The sequence below is a fragment of the Sitophilus oryzae genome, unplaced genomic scaffold (assembly GCF_002938485.1).
Source record: "Sitophilus oryzae breed Bouriz unplaced genomic scaffold, Soryzae_2.0 scaffold_857_pilon_pilon, whole genome shotgun sequence".
Taxonomy (NCBI): Eukaryota; Metazoa; Arthropoda; class Insecta; order Coleoptera; family Curculionidae; genus Sitophilus; species Sitophilus oryzae.
The window spans coordinates 701,252-720,254 of NW_022147480.1; the positions used below are offsets into that span (position 1 = coordinate 701,252).

A 19,003-nucleotide genomic window follows, 5' to 3' on the forward strand; every position below is an offset into this window, starting at 1 on the left:
AGGGGTATCTGACCGAACAATTGAATTATCAATTTTTTAAAAAATGTTGATCAAACAAAATGTTAAAAAATGTTAATCAATTAAGATATGGTGTGTTGTGGAATCGTGTTAATCATATTAATCAATGCTAGCTTGTACTGTCACTAAAATCAACGTTTAATTTTTAAATTAATAATTAAACCTAAAATCTTTTAAATATCTTTTTAAATATACTACAGATAAACGTAGAGAAAGAAAATTTGGTAAGTCCGAATAACACTACAAAGCAGTAAAATTAAAATTTATAAAAAAATAATAATGAATAGCTAATAATTTACTATGAAAATTAATTATACCGTTGTTTTTTGATCTTCCAGCAATTGAACGGCTACAATTAAATATGTAGCTATTGATGAAAGCACCTAAAAATAAAAAATATTTGTGAGATATAAGAACAAATGTATATTTTAATCATGTAAGCCGGATAGCTCTGGCAAACGTAGCCGTCAAGCAAAATATTATTCGAATCTAACTTCACTCTACTCAAAACAAAATCAGCTGATTTTGATAAGGTGAAGTGTCATGTGTCATTAAATTCATATCAATAAAAGAAACATGTATACGTATTAATTAAATGTTTATTTTCCTGTAAAATTCAGTAATGACGGCTTCAACTCAACTATAAAACATGATTCGAAGAAAAAAGAAGTGGAAATCGGAAAATTGATAGCCAGTATAATGAAAACTCTTCACTTTCTTTTGACCAGCATATTGTTATGTTCACGCCTTTATTATTCATTATCTCAAGATCAGAACGATGTACAGATTACTGATTCATCCGAGGGTATTTTGGAATCACCCCTGTGCTGTAACTTAACAGTAGAAGAGGTCGAAGTAGATTATAGTTCTAAAATAGTTGAAAATGAATATATCGTTATGTTTAATGGCTATTACAAAAATCAAGCACGAGCTGGTTATATAAACACAGCCTTAAATGGAACTGGTGTTAAAAAATGGTCCATTGTAGCGAGGGAAAACCCAGCTAGTGATTATCCTAGTGATTTTGATGTAGTTATCCTTGAAGATACTAATAAACTAGAGGGTAAGTACATCAAAGTTTCTATTTAGTCTAGATAAAATTTTATGTAGTATGTTTTTTTAGGTTTAAATGCTTTAAACGATCATCCCGCTATTAAGAGAGTTACTGCACAACGTATGGTTTCAAGAACCCTAAAATTTTTAAATCCTAATGTCAGGCATAGTGGCACAAACACAAATTCAAGGAATCAGGCAAATAACAGACATCATAATTCTAGAAGGCTTTTAAGGGCGATTCCAAAACAAATTACATCAGTTTTACAAGCTGATTCCTTGTGGAACATGGGTATAACTGGAAAAGGTAAAAATGTGATAATAAATTGTTTAAAATGTTAATTTTGTGATTATTATAGGAGTTAGAGTGGCAATTTTTGATACTGGCCTGGCTAAAAACCATCCCCATTTTAAGAAAATCAAAGAAAGAACAAACTGGACAAACGAGAAAACTTACGATGATGGAATAGGTCATGGTACGTTTGTAGCAGGTGTTATAGCATCGAGCAAAGAGTGTCTTGGCTTTGCACCTGACTCAGAGCTTCATATTTTTAGAGTGTTTACAAATAACCAAGTGAGTGTTATATGAATTTAACAGAATTATTTTAATTTATTTGTTTATTTTAAGGTGTCATATACATCCTGGTTTTTGGATGCATTTAATTATGCAATCTTAAAGAAAATTAACGTACTTAATCTTAGCATAGGAGGTCCAGACTTTAAGGACCATCCCTTTGTTGATAAAGTTTGGGAGTTAACAGCAAACAAGGTAAGAACTCTATTCATTTTTTTGAAATATGGTATTTGTAAATTGTTTTTTAGGTTATCATGGTATCCGCAATAGGTAATGATGGGCCACTGTACGGTACACTAAACAACCCAGCAGACCAAATGGATGTCATTGGTGTAGGGGGCATCAATTTTGAAGATCAGATCGCAAAGTTCTCCTCTAGAGGCATGACAACTTGGGAACTACCACAAGGTACTCTTATTTTTAATTGATTGAAACTTGTACAGTAAAGAATTAATATCTTAAAGGTTATGGAAGGGTGAAACCTGACATAGTGACATACGGGTCAACTGTCAAAGGGTCACACATGAAGACTGGCTGTAGAACACTGTCAGGAACCAGTGTTGCTTCACCTGTAGTTGCAGGTAGTGTAAATCTTTCTGATTTTGTATCTGGTAGTTATATAAGAGAATTTTTAGGCGCTATAACATTGTTAGCTAGCGGAGTGTTACATAGGGGCGAGGATATTGTGAATCCGGCCAGTATGAAGCAGGCTTTGATGGCTTCGGCTAGAAGGCTTCCAGGGGCCAACATGTTTGAACAGGGTCACGGAAAATTGAACTTGTTGAAAGCTCATCAAGTTTTAAACAGTTACAAACCACAGGTGAGTCATTTTTTTAAGTTTGATATTGATTGTTTCCAATTCTATCTAATAGTACTTTATTTTGTGAATATTTTTATATCTACCTATTAATTAGAAAAATATTTAAAAAATGTAATAATAATTAAAGGTTATTTAGCAACTTTTGACATTTTTGGTATATTATACTTTAATTTTGTACATAAAAAGAATAAATTCGTGTCAAATTTACATTGAAAAAGATATATTTATATATTACATCATTACTTTTCAATAAATTTAGTCTTGTAGTTTTAGGACAAAATACGGCGTCAATTGGTTTGGAAATGATAATTGATGACATTCCTTATATAATTTTACGTATAAACTGACATCGATCTTCATTTCATAGCTATCGCTGGCGCCTTTTTTCTTCGATCATATTGTAGCTTAGTTATATAGAAACTACAGTAAGCGATGGCTCCTTTGAAGTATGTAACCAAATTTTTTGAGTTAAACTTACTTTATATACACTAAAAAAATGTGTAGATTTTTTTTAAATGTATTTTGAAATACACAGAAAAAAAATCTTTTTGTGTATAGATGGTATTTTATTGGTTTAAAAAAAATTGGTTTTTATCGGCATAAATTTTGACTTTTACGCAACATGAAAAAACGATATCAATGGGAAGACAAAATATAAAAAATTAATTTAAATTTTTATGGTAGAGAAAGTAATTAACAGAAAATAATGTTCTTGAAGAAGCTTTACTAATTTGAAAAAGGGTTTTTAACAAATTTTAATGTCAGTTTTATTAAGTGACATATAAGTAGCCTTTTGATAGGCCACTATGACGTTCTTTTTTATTCTCGATCTCATGGTATTTTCATCTTGTAGGCTAGTTTAAGTCCAAGCTACATAGATCTAAGCGAATGCCCCTATATGTGGCCCTACTGTACCCAACCCTTGTATTATGGTTCAATGCCTGTCATAGTGAACGTCACAATTCTGAATGGCATGGGTGTGACAGGGAGGATTGTAAATAAACCAACTTGGCATCCATATACACCACAGCAAGGTTAAAAAGAGATATTTTATTAAATTTTATACAATTTTTTACTAGATAATGTAATATTTAGGTCATCTTTTGGATGTTTCAATATCATATTCGGAGATATTGTGGCCTTGGTCTGGCTGGGTGGCTGTAAGTTTATCCGTGTCATTGGAAGGCACGACGTATGAGGGTTTAGCTCAAGGACATATCACTGTAACTGTGGAGTCACCACCAGAAAATGGAGAAGTCGAGGAAAGACAAAGTACCGTCATTTTACCCATCAGGTACTGAATAATTAAAACTAATTGAGATTTAAACTTTTCAAAAAACATTTCTTAGGGCGAAAATAATACCTACACCCCCTAGACACAAACGAATATTGTGGGACCAATACCATAACCTAAGATATCCCCCGGGATATTTCCCTAGGGACAATTTGAAGGTTAAGAACGATCCTCTGGATTGGAACGGCGATCATATCCATACAAATTTTAAGGATATGTACCAAAACCTCAGAAACGCCGGTTATTACATAGAAGTATTAGGTAAATTATCCTTAATAGAAAAAAGAAAAAAACTTATTTATGGCAATTGAATTTATATGTTAGGTTCTCCGTTTAATTGTTTCGACGCCTCGCAGTATGGTACTCTTTTGATCGTGGATCCTGAAGAGGAGTATTTTCCTGAAGAAATCGTGAAATTAAAGCGCGATGTTGAATCTGGGCTGTCGGTCATTGTTTTTGCCGATTGGTACAACGTTACTGTCATGAAGAAAGTGAAATTTTATGATGAGAATACCAGGCAATGGTGGATGCCAGATACAGGTAAAATATAGCGTCTGCTATAATATAGAGTCTGCCCTGCATCATATTTTTTCAAAAAATAATTACAAGTTTTTGAATGCTTTTAATCATAGGTGGAGCAAATTTACCTGCTCTAAATGAACTACTGGCATCTTGGGGTATACAGTTCGGTGATAGAACTTTCTCAGAAAAGTTCAAATGGAATGAGCACGACATGTTTTATGCTTCTGGAACAAGTATTCATGAATTTCCAGAAGAAGGAATCCTGTTGAGCGCAGAATTAGAAGACCAAGGAGCTCAGGTATGTTTTTTTTGTCTTAAATTTGCTGTCATATAAAAATACTTAAGTTTGTTTGGATATATAGATCTTTGTTACTCTTTCACGCAAAAACTACTGTATGGATTTTAATGAAACTTTACAATAATATAGCTTATACATCAGAATAAGATATCGGCTATAATTTATAAAGATATAAAAAATAAAGACAAATGCCAGTAGAGCAATAAAATAACATAGGGTGAGGTTAACCTGTGAAACGACTATCTTTATTCATTGACTATCCATTATTGTGTGGCGCTCTGCAAGGAGATTATGTAGAAAAATATAAATATAAATATAAAATAAATGTTTTGTGTCGTTGTGAGGTGGATTTTGGATTTGTTTAGACTACCTCCGTATTGTTTACAGATTTTGGGTGAATCCGATTCAAACAAGTACAAGGTGCCGATCTTGGGGTTGTTACAAACCAAATCGCCACGCGGCGGTGGTAGGGTTATAGTATACGGAGATTCGAACTGTATCGACACTAGCCATTCGGAAATTAGCTGTTATTGGCTTTTGGAGGCTATGCTGGAATATACGTCCACTGCGCACTTGCCATCACTATTTAAGGTAGGTTCTACATCACTCCTCTACATCAAAATTTACTTGATGTTTTTATTTATACAGAGAAAGTCTTAAAAAAAATTCTGCAAATATTTTCACAGCTGATAGATTTCGATAAAAAAATATATATTTTCTTTTTGCCGTTTTTCAGAGAAGTCCAATATAGCAGAGCAAAAACATTATAAATTTACAGAACCACTGTTTTTAGGTTTCCGTACCCAAAGGGTAAAAACGGGAACCCTATTACTAAAACTTCGCTGTCCGTCTGTCCGTCCGTCCGTCTGTCACAAAGGTCTATCTTATGAACCGTTATAGCTAGACAGTTGAAATTTTTACAGATAATGTATCTATGTTGCTGCTATAAGAACAAATAATACTAAAAACAGAATTAAATAAATGTTTATAAATAAAAAAGTACTTTCACTAAACATTATCTTTTAAGTAAGAATTTTACATAGAATCTTTCAAGTCCTCGGTGGCCGCGTGGTTAAAGCGTTAGGACTTCACGCTGCTATGATGTTGGAGCCGTACTAGTAAGGCAGGTTCGAATCCTAGTCAAGGCGACTTTTTTTAATCGTTTTTTTTTAATTTTTACGTATTTTTACATATTTATTTTTACTTTTTACATATTTATTATTGATTAATACAATTTTTAGTAATGTGTTTCTTCATTTTTTTTTAAATTTCTTATACGCGCATTCAAAATTTCAGCTAAATCGGAAAAAAAATTATATTAATATAGTCTCTAATGTTGGTATAGATAATGAATGGTACGGAACCCTTCATGCGCGAGTCCGACTCGAATTTTTCTTCATTTTTTCTGTTTTTTTTTTCGTTCCTCTAAAAGTAATAAAATCTATGTTCAGCGATCGTTCAATGCCACGTCATATATTGTCGAACTCTCTCGATCACTTGCAAAGCAGATGAAAGAAATTGGTGACGTCACTACGGCATTTCGTAAATTACTGCACATTGTTTTTAGTAATTGTCATTGTCATTTGATTTGGGGTTATAATTTTGTTGACAAACATCGATCAATGTCGAAATTAAAATTTGATTGTTGCTGTAAAACAAAATTCAATTTTTCGTTGCAAAAACACCTCAAAGATTTAACCAAAATGAACAAAAAAAAACAACGCTTTATTGTACAAAAAGCCAAAACAGCTTCATCGACAAAGCAAAAAAAAAATTTTGGAGCAGCAAAAAACAGGAGCTCATTGCTCAGCTTGTAAATAATTTTTCTCGAGAAAGACACTGGTAGAACACTCTTGCCCGTGGACGCCGTATATGAAGTAAGTACAATGCAAATGTGTAATATTCCTGTGTAAAATTCAAATTGACAGCGTTTTTCAATAATATAGCGAGTTGCTGATGCTTTAAAAATAGGAATTTCAACAGTCCAAAAGACTGGAATTCAAGGGATCGTAACTGATGAAGAGTTCAAGAAAAAATGAATAAATGTCGAAAAATACGGAACTCGCTCAATAAATAATATAGGAACGTACTTAATAAATAATTTTTTAAAAAATATTGAACTGATCTCAGACACACCCTCAAACTCATATTTGACAAATAATGATGACGTAAGGTTGAAAAATGGCTGAACAGACTCTACCATGCTTACTACCTATGTTGCCGTATTATAAAATTTAAAAATTTCGCAAAATAAAATTTTAAGAATACAACAATTTCAACATTTTCTTTTCATGAAAAGAAAAACAATAAATTTCTCTCTCCAGGATAACCAAATGGAGAATTGGTACGGCGTTGCCGACACGGAACTACCCGTTAGAATGGAAGGCAACAGGCTGTACAGGTTCTCCAAAGTTTTAGACGGTAATTTAGGGGAAGCCCAGACGAGACCTTTACCGCAATGTCCGCATTTAGTGTGGGCAAATCCAGTACCATTGAACCAATCAGCACCCACAAATTTGTACCAGTCTCAAAAGTTGTTGTCACTGATCGAGGATGATGTGGTTCCGGTGGTGAACAACGCGGAAAATACAATTAAAGGTGAATTTCGGCGTTTTAACTTGACCTAATTTTAAGGTTGTTTATCGCAAAATATTTCCCGATGATGCACGTCATCAATCATATCGAAATTGAAATTCTCTAAATGAAATTTTGGCAAAAATGTTTAAATTTGTTGTATAATTTAAGATACTAAGCAGCTCTTCATTTTACTTCATAGAGGAAATGATTGTAACAGATATTTTATATTGATTAAAGCTGCAAAAATTAGTATAAAGCGATTTTTATTATCGCCATGTTGGTCACATTGCGCCGCGATCAGCAACGTAATTGTCGTTTATTATTTGACAATAATTATCATAATGTCAGTCATTATTTTGTATAACATCGTGTTGTTGAATCTTTGTGAGTAATTCTTGTTTTTTGCCTATTTTCATAGTCTTTTTTTAAAAATTATACTTTAAAAGCACAAACAGTTCTTTTAAGAACTAAATTTTCGAGTTTTTGTTGTTCAAAATATACCGAAGCATTTAAACAGTCGAAGCAAAGAGCTTGTAGCTTTCCTGATAAACTATTTTGAACGAGAACGTTACAGTAAAGGTCCTTTATTAACCTTGACTGCAGTCAGAGAAGTAAGTTTGCAATTGTATTTGAAATAACGAAGTTTTTATGTAAAATAAATATTTAAATAGACCAGCAATTTCTGATACCCCTGTGTAAATTTAAGAAAGCAATAACATTTTTCTGTAAAGTTTATTTCTCTACCTTTAAACTCAGCACAAGAATTAATTCTGAAAAGTGCAGATGCATAAGGTGTTAATAATCTATTCTATTGTAGGATGCAAATTTAAATAGCTTTAAATATCACAAAAAGCAAAGATTTTAGACATATTTAACCCTTATAATAAATACCTTTTTTGGGCTGAAGAATTCAAAAATGAAATAAAATATGTACCGGGTGTTCCATAAGAAAAAATATAACTTTGGTATGGATCTTAGTTCTGAAACACCCTGTATATTTCAAAGTAATTTTAAATTATGCGTATTGCCTTCCCACATATACCCATAAAATATTTTGTTTCTACATCTTTCCGTTTTCGTATAATCAACCGAGGCGAATGAGGTGCGCCAGCGCCACCCTGTATATTGTTCTCCAGTTTTACATTAAGATTCATCTCATAAAACCACCACAGTCTGGCAGTGCTGTCGCCATCGCTGGTCACTCAAAGATGATGACGTGCATCGGAAATTGTTTTGCGATTACTTTATATGATAATTTAGACATTTTTTGTTACTCGACTTGGATTTGTATGCAACTAAAAAACTTTAAAATCCGCCTTTACTTGTTACTTACTAATCCAATTTGTCTAAGAGCGTATCAGTGGAAAGAATTGCCTTGCAATTTATATTAGATTAAACCTGTTACAGATGCCTCTGGGATCGAAAACGCTGGCGAATTTATAGAATGGAGTTGGCGCGACAAACAGTCAGAATCTATGGCCAAACCCCAGAATTTTGATGCCACAATCACAGTTTTGGTAGTGCTGTCACTTGTCGTCGTATATTATTGCATCAAATGTTACAGGCCCAAACCGAAAAAACGGAAACTCTGCCGTAGACTGATTTCTATGGTTCAGTGCCGAAAGATATCGGTTTAAAGGTAAACGGCCAGAGAAATAAGTAAACAAGAGATACGCCGTGATATACAGAATTAAAGTAAGTGTAATTTTTCGAATGATACAAAATTTTGATTTTTTTTTCGCGAAAAAAAACCTACTCACCCTGTATATGTTTTCCTAATTTACGAAAATTTTAAATAAACAAATATTTGCTATAAAACCATTTGCTTGAAAAATGATCTCTTCGTAAAATCCTCTTAATTTAGAGTAAAAAAATAATATTGATACTTAATTACTTATGCTAAGATTTGCACTGCGCGCCACTGGTATGAGTATAATTTTATTTCAGAGGCTCTAAAATCGTTAAAATACAGCATAGCATCCTAGCCTTGTATAGTTTAATTATACAGGATGAGTCTTAAATAAGTGCAAATATTTTCAAGGGCTGGTAGATCTGGATAAAAGAAACATTATTTTTTCATTACCGTTTTTTAAATGAGTCCAAAATAAGCGAGTTATTTTACGTTGAAAATTTACTGTTAATAAATATAAATAATTTTTTTAAAATAAAATAAATTTCAAAAATTTTATTTTAAAAAATTTTTTTTTCGAAAAATACCAAATTTAAAAAAAAATCGCGCAAAAAGAACTAAATAATATACCACGAGTAAAAATATTTGCCCTTATTTGAGACTCATCCTGTATTTATATGTATTTCCGATTATAAATCATTTTATTTTAAAAGTAAAAAAGATATAGGAATTACGAGATTTATAATATTATATTTTATTAATGTTAGTTAGTATCTAATACCCTCGTTACCCAAAGTATTTTTTTCTTATTTTGTATAAGTTTGGCAACAGTGTCGGTGTATAAATATGTGTAAATATATTTTTTTCATGGAATATTTCACAGTTTTTTTTCCATCTTACCTCAAACGTTTGGGTTTTGTCCAAAATAAAATAACCAGCTGCATTTACGTGTACAGGGTGGACACTAAGTTGGAGTAACCACAGCTGAACCTGGAAAAAAGTATTATTTTTTCAATTTATGATTTTTTTATATACAGTATGGCCTATATAGATTTTTTTTTAATTATTTAGTTAAGTGACTTACCTCGTTTCTGCTTTTTTCGCTCAATGTAGATAGTGGAATTCCTTGAAACAACCTGGCTACTTTGGCACCCTGTAACATAAATTAGTACGTCATAATTTAATCCCACAATGCCCACAATTAATGACCACTTATAGCAAAAATCTAACTACGCCACTGGATTCTGTGTCAAAAACTATTTCGATAATTTAACCGAGACAAGAGGGGGATCCCAAAATGCAATATTTTCAATTTCAACTGGATTATAATAGTTTCCACTAGCGTGTACCCACGACTTCGTTCGCGTCGAATTAATCATTTGTAATGGTGATGATAAAGCAAAGCAAAAATTTCCATTAACATACAAACTGGATAAAATTTTCTCACATTTATGTCAGCATGAGAAAAAAACAATATGGCGATATTATTATATAACTTGGTAATATTTGATAGGTAGTTTCATCTTGTTGGAATTTGACTTTCGAAAAATCCGTTTGCCAAAAATAAGCTTACGTCAAGCAGTTTAAGCAGAATCGTGGTTAATCAATTACCCAACTTTTTGGAACACCCTGTATGATTTTTTAAAAAATTTCAAAATATGTAAAAAAACAAAATAAATTATGAGTGTCCAAGCGTTTTCCCGAAAGACTAACCGTTTTTTTAAATAACAAATATTGTAATATTTAAGGGGCTCTTTCACCCTCTTGGAATTTGAGATTCGAGAAACGGTTTTTAAATAAAAAATATGCTAATATTGGAGGGGTGGTTCCACCCCTTTAGAATTCGAGTTTTGAAAAATCCCTTCTTATAGAACCTCTACACCCTAAAGTCAATCCGTTTTCCAAAAATCAGTTTTTTACGTCAAGCGCTTTAAGCAGGATCGTGATTAATCAGTGACCAGATTTTTCCAACCAAACCAAATCACACCCTGTATACATTTTTAAAAAATGTTAAAATATGTAAAAAAATCAAATATACGTGTTTAAGCATTTTTTCGGAAACTTGACTGTTTTTTAAATAAAAAATATTGTAATATTTGAGGTTTAACCCCCTGGAACTGGAATTTCGAAAAATCTCTTCTTATCGAACCTCTACACTCTAGAATCAACCTGTATGCCAGAATTGAGCTTGAGTGGTTTGCCACGTTGAGTGGTTTGAGAAAAATAAGATATACACTGTCCGCCCAAATTTATACTTGCCTTTTTTATGATGGAATACGACAAATTCACCATAACTGTAAAGTAAAAAATGTCAATACTAGTCAGTACAAGAAGATGTGGATCTCTGGTTGAAGTAATGTAAGCACTGATGTTTATTACAACAGCCACGATCAGAAACAGCTTCTGAACAGCAACGTATCCACCGTAACACACGCTCAGAGCGTGAGTGGCTTCAGACAGAAGGTTGTGCAAGATCCTGAGCCTCGATAGATAGTCAGGATCATCCAGGATTTTCTCGTATTCTTTACAGTAACTTGCATGGTATCCCTTCGAGATCAGAGCTTGGTTTATCTCATCAAATCCGTAGATTATTTTTGAGGAGAAAACAACGAAATACATCGGCGGTGTTATCTGCCAGACGCAGGAAAACGCGAAGGATATTGCTGACCAATAATCGTCAGTGTTGCTGTATATTTCCCTAATCAAATGGCACGACTGGACTGCGTAAATACCTGACAACACCACACTAATGAAGAGGGAAACACATAAAATCATTTTTCTGGATAGACCAGGTTTCTTCAAATTCAAACTGCGTTCTCTTTGTTCTGCGAAGATTTCCAATAGTCTTATAAGTTGAATAGACTTAGGAACATGCCTGAAAATACAAAACAAGAAACTAAAACCCGTCCTAATGTACATGAAGAGAACAAGAACTTCTAATAACTGCTGGAATCTGGTATCTGTACAAAATTGAAAACCGTGCTTCCAATACTGGGTTCCAACAACCACTAGGTGTATAGTAACGGAGTAGAGGACGTCAAAGCTGAACACTCTGTATCTTAGGTTGAAGGGGTTCTTGGTGAGGATGTTCTGCATGGGGAAACAACCGAGGATTTTACCGACTAAAACTATCCAGCGGAAATACGCGTATAGGGCCATCTTTACCAGAGGGATTCTAGCAACTGAAGAGTAATTTTGATGCTACAATCTTGTTTTGTTTTTTATTGTGTTTGCTTTTGCTAAATGTATGATAAGAAGCTTTTTTATGTACTGAAAATGTTATGTTTATTGGAATAGATAAAATTTAACATGTTTTTGCAATATTAGTTAATAATAAGCTCTTAATATATTTTTCTGAAATCGTGGAATAGTCCTATAAAAGAAAAAGAAATATTTATCTCTGATAAACTACATTATAGATATGTAGATTTAATGGACCATGATAAAGGCTTAATATACATATATAGTACAGGGTATCTAATTATTCGCTACCCTACAGGTATGATGTAATAATATCGTATATAGGGTGTCAATTTTTTTATAACGAGAAAACGTCAGTAATCGCGATAATTTAAAAACTCGACTTTTTAACACATAACACGCGGTAACTCAAGAACCACTTTAGATATTGACACGTTTTTTTATTTTGAAGTTCGAATCTTTTACAAGATGTTGAAATAAGAAAAATTCGATAGGCTTGTTTTTTTCCATTCAAAAATTTTTAAAACCCCATCCATTTACTTTTAGTGCATAGCAATTTTTAGCAATCGTGTAACTTTTTTATTTATAAAGATTTCCGCATACTGTCTGCGAATAAAATATAGCAGAATATTAAGAAAGTTTATGAAAAAAAGAACTACAATCAATTATTTCTAACGGATTTGAAGATATCGATTTTTGAATTCAAAGTTCTAATAGCGCAACCACTCTCGAACACCAGCTTAATTACACTTATTTTTACCAAAAATGCTACTGTTTCTAACTTGCACTTGAAAACTTACAAGCTATAGGGAAAATTACAACGACTCGTTAATAAATAAACAAATTAAGTATCTCTCTCTTCAGTCCTGACCCCCATTAGGGAGTGTAGTGGTCAGCGTAACATCATGGATGATTTTTCTCCATGCGCCTCTGTCTTTTGTCATCTCGATGACATCATGCAGTGGCTTGCTACAGCTAGTCGTGATCTGGTCTATCCATCGAGTTGGAGAGCGGCCACGTGGTCTACGTCCCTCCACCTTGCCTTGAATTATGAGTATTTCCATATTGTCCGGACTTTTCCTCATTATATGTCCAAAATATTTTAGTTGTTTTAGTCGGATTTTACAGGAAAGCCTGTTAGTAATATTAAGTTCATTTATAATGGAAACGTTTGTAAGGCGTTCAGTCCATGGGATACGGAGCATACGTCTATAACAATACATCTCGGTAGCATCGATCTTCTTACGTTCCGCCTGCCTGAGAGTCCACGATTCGCAGCCATACGTCAATATTGGGAGTACCAAACAGTTGACTAGCCGGTTTTTGGTGGCTCTTGAAATCTGGCGGTCTTTCCAGATCTTGGTCAGTCTCCCAACAGCTACCTTTGCCATGTTGCACCTACGCTTCACCTCTTCTTCCGATGTGCCTGTATATGTTAATAGTGATCCCAGGTATACGTATGACTTAACGACTTCAAACCGGTCGATATGACTTATATTTGGATGGTTGTTATGTTGCCTATCAACTATCATAATTTTGTTTTTTTGCGTATTTAGTTCCAGACCGAGCCGATTGCTTTCGTTTTCTACCCTATTTACTAAATTGATTAACTCCTCTTGACTTCTTCAGCGAGTAGTGCTGTATCATCTGCAAAGCGTAGATTATTTATTTTTTGGCCATTTATTGAAATGCCTCCTTCCCATATTTCTAGCGACCTTCTCATTATGTATTCTCCGTATATGTTAAATAGTTGAGCAGACAATATACACTCCTGTCTGACTCCTTGTTCGAGGGAAAATTCCTTTGAAGCTGAATCCAGTATTCTAACTGATCCTGTAGTGTGCTGATACAACTGAATGATAAGTGAAATAAGGTGTGTTGCGGTACCCCCACTTCCTTTAAGATTTTCCACAGGTGATGCCATCTGACTTTAAAAAAAAATATAATATATAAATATATTATATAATATATATTGAATAAAGTATTATATATATTGAATAAAGTATCACGAGACGTAATTAAATCGTGAAGCTGAACGCATGATATATACACCTTTCCCTAGAATTTTAAGTACTGAGAGAGGTACTAATTGGGTCGATCGGTCGGCCGCGAGGAATCTGCTATATCCCCTTCCGCGTCTCCTAGCAATCTGCACAGTTTATAGGTTTATTTCATACATTTGGCAACGTGTTTACTGTTCTCTCTTTGTTCAGTACATTGTAAAAGCATTGTACTCTTCTTACATACGGAAATATCGACCCAAAACTAACCTTTGTCAGCCCTTACTATATGATCTATATTAGTATTTTTTTTAGTAAAAAACTGACAACCTCGCATTTTTCTCCTTACACACTGTTTGTATATCTTGGATACTTTCGTTTTGGACAATAGGGTTTCTCTAGATATATTATTTACCATATCTGAGCTTAGCTAAAAACATCTTAATTAATTTATAACAATTTTACACAATTCACGTGAATATGATGTACCTATTGTATTGAATGCATCCGACTAAATACAGATCAGGCATCAGATTCGGGATATAAAAACAGTTTAATAAAATTCAAATTAGGTACAAACAGTACCACTTATAATAATTATTTATCAAATACAAAGGTTGATTTCTATTGAAACAGTAGAGAAAAAATACAATATCTAGTTTTGACTCTTCCTGTATATGCCCTGCTATTAAACGATTAAGCACGAATTTCATCAACTAACTCCACTTACCCTTTTTTTGAGTTTGGAAGCTACCAGTAGCGTACTAACAAACACCGCCAGGTTCAAAGTGGTCACTGTGATCAACTCTACGAAATGGTGATTCTCGCTCACGTATAAACTTACGTTGATCACCACTGCCGAACACATGAAGATCTTCTCAATCGCCATGAAGCTCCCGTAGCATTTATTCAGTTGTACTGTTGCCTCGGATAACATATTGTGCAGTACCCTCATCTGCCCGATAGTATCCTCCATAGTTCCGTCTATTTTTTGAATGGCGTCGATTTTATAATAATTTCCTGTACATTTTTTCTCTATTAGAGTCTCGTTGATGTGTTTGTAGTTCTTTGATATTATACTACTGAAAATAATGAAGTACAACGAGGGTAGTACGTGCCAGGAACAAAGAACTCCGAAATAATCAGCAGCTGAAAACAAGAACGGTTTTTGACTCTGCGAAGCTGGGTAGATTTGCTTGATCAGATTCTTAGAAGCGTACGCGTATGTCGAAGCGAAAAACACGAAAAAAAGCATCGGGCATATAATCCTAACCGCCACGTTCGTGCTCAAGCACCACTCATTCCCCAGCGCCAACAAATCCTTCTTCTTCACATCGAACGCGTCCAACAGCTGGATCAACCTGGGCATCCTGTGAGCGTGAGTGAACAGGCTGAAGGTGAACGAGGACAGTGATCGGACTACCATGAAAATCACTAGGTATTTAAGGAGTTTGAGCGGCATGGTGTCCGCTTGGAACTGGAAGCCAGAAAGGGACTGGATGAGCACGAGCAGGCCGTACTGCAGGCAGAGGCTGTAGACGAAAGTGAAGCTGAGCTTTTTGTAGCGCAGCTTGTGAGGGTCGCAGCTGAGGACGTTCTCGATGGGAAAGGCACCGAAAATTTTACCTAAAACGGCCAGAGGTCGGAAATAGTAGTAAAATGCGTGCATGTTTGTACAGTTGGGATCTGTTAATGACTGGAGTTAATAATCAAAGAGTGTTCTGGAGTATCAGTTGTGTTTCGTTTAACTTAATGCGTTTATTATGTCTAATTTATTTATATCAACATAACTACAAGAGTCTAAACAACAATGCTTATACCGGGTCCGTCTCAAAAGTAGCTAATCCATATAGTTTTTTTTTTATTTTAAAAAAATAAAAAAAGTTATAGGGGTGAGGGGTGAGCCACTTTTGAGACGCACCCGGTATATTCCGTGACTATACAGAGTGATTGATGTTATTAGGAAGCATTTAGTTTTAATATTAGTATCAGTCCACACTTCTTATTACTCTTCTAGGAGTACCTATATAACTGCTTCCAACTCTTCTTGTTTCAAAATTCCAGTTTTAAATCAAGTAGTTTAGTGCTCTGACTTTTATGAAAAAATTTAAAGGCCTCCTCAGACGCCCAGTTTTTTCGCACAGGCTATCTGCACAAACCTGATTTGTGCAGGCTGGTGCGCGACAAATGTATTCAAATAAATTAATAAACAATGAACAGATTTTAGGCAACGTTATGACAATATATAATTTATATTTCATAATAATTCATTACACTTTAAAATAAATATAAATTGAGATAAAATAATTTCTTTAATAGGACACTAGATGACAGATACATAGATGCAGGATTACTTATCCTTTCTATCTGGTTGAGATTCTTGATGTTCTTCATTCTAAAAAGAAAGATTGTGGTTTTAGAGTACCCGATGATCGAAAAAAAAAACCGCGTCGTAGATTATTTTATATTTTTACTATAACATTATGTAGATCGTCGTATTTATAAAACATTTTCACTCACAAAAATATTTACAAAAAACATTATTTTTAAAATAATTTCCAAAATTTCTTCATTTATTCAATAATGATAAATTATCAGAAGTTATCAGGGTCAGTTCAAAGGTTACTGTGACGCCGGTTTTTGCCCTATACCGTAAACTAGTTTACTACAATGATCAATGACAGAAAATTTTTTTGGGGTGTTATAAAAAGTTTTTACACATAAAAAAGTAGTTTTCTGCATATATATTTGCAGTATTATATTATATTATTATATAGCTTTCAACAGTAAATTTTAATCAAAGCCACTTCATGATTTTTTGCCTTATATTTTACTATAAAAATCTAGAATGTAGTATATAATATGGTAGGTATATTAGGTAATTCTGTAAAAATACTTACATCCCGATACAAAAGTTGGGTACTAAGTCTTTGACTCATTACTCTGTATTGAAATTTAACTTTCTCCTGAAGTTTGATTGGAATCACCATTATGGTCGTCAGAGTATTACCCAAAAATAAAATAAAGAACATCGCACATAGCACTGGTACCTAAAGTAATAAAATCCCATTTAAAGAATGTGTTTCTGGTAGTTTGTAAGTAGAAAACTTACATGCCACGTCGCACTTGCATAGAAACTGAGCTTGTACAGTGTATAGGCATTGTAAAATGTGAAAATATAACCTATAAATAAAAATGGATACAGAAAACTTAGGCCCCTCCACATCCACGAATGGAACCCTTCAATTGTTATGTCCATATTATGTCGTTCACCCAGAGCCTTAAGCCTATACAATGCTCCTCTTTGGTATCTGAACTGTAGAAACTGGACAAAGCCTGTAAAGACATTTTAAGTACAAGACTCTACTTTGTATGAAAAAATATTACTTAAATATGTATTAAATAACGCAAACTGATATCGAAATGCAAGCCATGTGTCATTATCTGGCCAAATAAGCAATATTCCTGCAGCAACTGTGGAAAAGAAATGGTGAAATCTCCACCATCCTTTGATTCTGGATCCATTTAGTTTCAGTATACTTTCTCTAATTGTGAGTGTACAATAGTACCAGACAAGTAAAAAAATATAACTTAGTTCTAGTGCTCGAAAATGGATGAAATAGTTCAGCACAGCCATGATAAAACATATACCGCTCAGTATTAATTTAAACTTCTCATATTCATCCTTGTATTTAAACCTAAAAGATAAATTATTGTTTACCTAATACCTTTTCAAAGTTAAACATGTTTAAAAGTTAGTTACTTGTCTTCTTTATTCAGAATCGAGACGTTAACATTTCCTAATATAATCTTTAAATATAAACTGTTCTCTTTTGGTAGCGTTTGCTCAACCTCGTAGATTTGAGCCTTTCTCTTTAAAATATTATTTCTCAGTTCCTCCACTTGCTTCTCGTTTTCTTTGGTTTTTGCGATTTTATCCAATTTCCTTGTTATGATGCCTAAACGATAACGCTGATGCTTTATCTGTTCCTGACATTTTTTCTGATGACTTGTAAGATCTTCCAAGTGCTTTAGGTAGCTCCTGTTTACCACCTAAACGTGGAAAACTCATTTAATTTTCTACAAATTGCTTGTAAATAAATTTTGAAATGCTAACCTCTAATTCTTTAAAATCGGCGTTTAATTCGTCCCATTCGTCAAAAACTTCAGTCATTTCTTTTCTAAAACGAGTAAGTTGCAAATATTCAGTTCGAATTAATTGTGAGAAGCTGAAAATTTTGATATTAAACTGCGGGATTTTATTAAAAAATTGGGTACACAGGCACTGCTTCTTTTTTCTTTCTTCTTTTTAAAAATATAGAATAGATAACTCGAAGTAATCCTCAAACATGTTCCAGTGTATCGGCCGTATAATTCTGGTAGCTCAGGCCGTAAAACTAACAAGAAGAAGAAAGATGATACTACCTAACTTCTCTCTTTTATATTTGACATTTGACAATTCTAATTTTTTAAGTTAAGGTTAAGTGTTGCTCATTCTCAAATAAGTTATTGATTTCCTGTTGTGAATATTTTAATATTAAATAATATTTAAGAACAATGCCTGGTCCTGCTAGAGCTGCAACGGCAAAATTGCCAATTGGAAAAAAACAGATTGAAGTCCTGACCTCATGGTATGCTAATTTGTGTATTTTAAATTTTGAAGAAGTTATGTAATAAGAAATTATTGAATTTTTCTTGTTAGGCTTGGTACTGCCGGTGCTTATGGGGCCACTTCAGCAGCGCTGATTGTCTACTTAACAGACTGGAGAGTTGTTGTTGATTATATTCCTTTTTACAATACCAAATTTCCTAAACAAGAATAGAAAGTTTTAAATTTATGTGTGAAGAATAATTGTATAGATGTTTTAATAAAAATTGGTTAGTTTGTATAATATATTTACTTATTTACATAAAGGCAATAACTTTTTAGAAGAAAAGGAAAATATTTTGAAATCTAGGTTTTGGCTGTATATTAAAATCTGAATGGAATAATGTATTAAAAGCTTAAATTTACTT

General features: G+C 33.3%; 2 protein-coding genes and 1 long non-coding RNA gene across 9 annotated transcripts; 2 read left to right on the forward strand and 1 right to left on the reverse strand.

Moving 5' to 3' along the window:
• Positions 1-67: 67 nt before the first annotated feature.
• LOC115889983 (transmembrane protein 120 homolog) lies at positions 68-18,289 on the reverse strand. Of its 6 annotated transcripts, XM_030910082.1 has the most exons (9): positions 18,105-18,289; positions 17,751-18,040; positions 17,375-17,685; positions 17,100-17,323; positions 16,888-17,037; positions 9,871-9,939; positions 9,687-9,776; positions 336-401; positions 126-143 (listed from the first exon to the last, which is right to left on the reverse strand). In XM_030910082.1, exons 1-9 carry the CDS (start codon positions 18,159-18,161, stop codon positions 141-143), a joined length of 1,260 nt encoding a protein of 419 aa, XP_030765942.1. In that variant the 5' UTR covers positions 18,162-18,289; the 3' UTR covers positions 126-140. The 6 variants fall into 6 exon arrangements, with proteins under 6 accessions (XP_030765946.1, XP_030765943.1, XP_030765942.1 ...); XM_030910081.1 differs by lacking the exon at positions 126-143 and having other exon boundaries at positions 315-401; XM_030910085.1 differs by lacking the exons at positions 126-143; positions 336-401; positions 9,687-9,776; positions 9,871-9,939 and adding an exon at positions 16,215-16,382.
• On the forward strand, positions 552-9,290 carry LOC115889981 (membrane-bound transcription factor site-1 protease). 2 transcript variants are annotated; one of them, XM_030910079.1, is made up of 15 exons: positions 552-1,081; positions 1,142-1,378; positions 1,431-1,645; positions 1,700-1,840; positions 1,894-2,053; positions 2,110-2,226; positions 2,281-2,465; positions 3,319-3,499; positions 3,561-3,759; positions 3,815-4,020; positions 4,084-4,299; positions 4,392-4,579; positions 4,967-5,170; positions 6,904-7,177; positions 8,548-9,290. In XM_030910079.1, the coding sequence occupies exons 1-15, from the start codon at positions 718-720 to the stop codon at positions 8,550-8,552; spliced, it is 2,892 nt and encodes a 963-aa protein (XP_030765939.1). In that variant the 5' UTR covers positions 552-717; the 3' UTR covers positions 8,553-9,290. The 2 variants fall into 2 exon arrangements, with proteins under 2 accessions (XP_030765939.1, XP_030765938.1); XM_030910078.1 differs by having other exon boundaries at positions 8,564-9,290.
• A 155-nt stretch (positions 18,290-18,444) lies between the features above and the next one.
• LOC115889898 lies at positions 18,445-19,000 on the forward strand. The gene is made up of 2 exons (XR_004051520.1): positions 18,445-18,618; positions 18,690-19,000. It is a non-coding gene; the product is annotated as an uncharacterized LOC115889898 (long non-coding RNA).
• Positions 19,001-19,003: the final 3 nt, after the last annotated feature.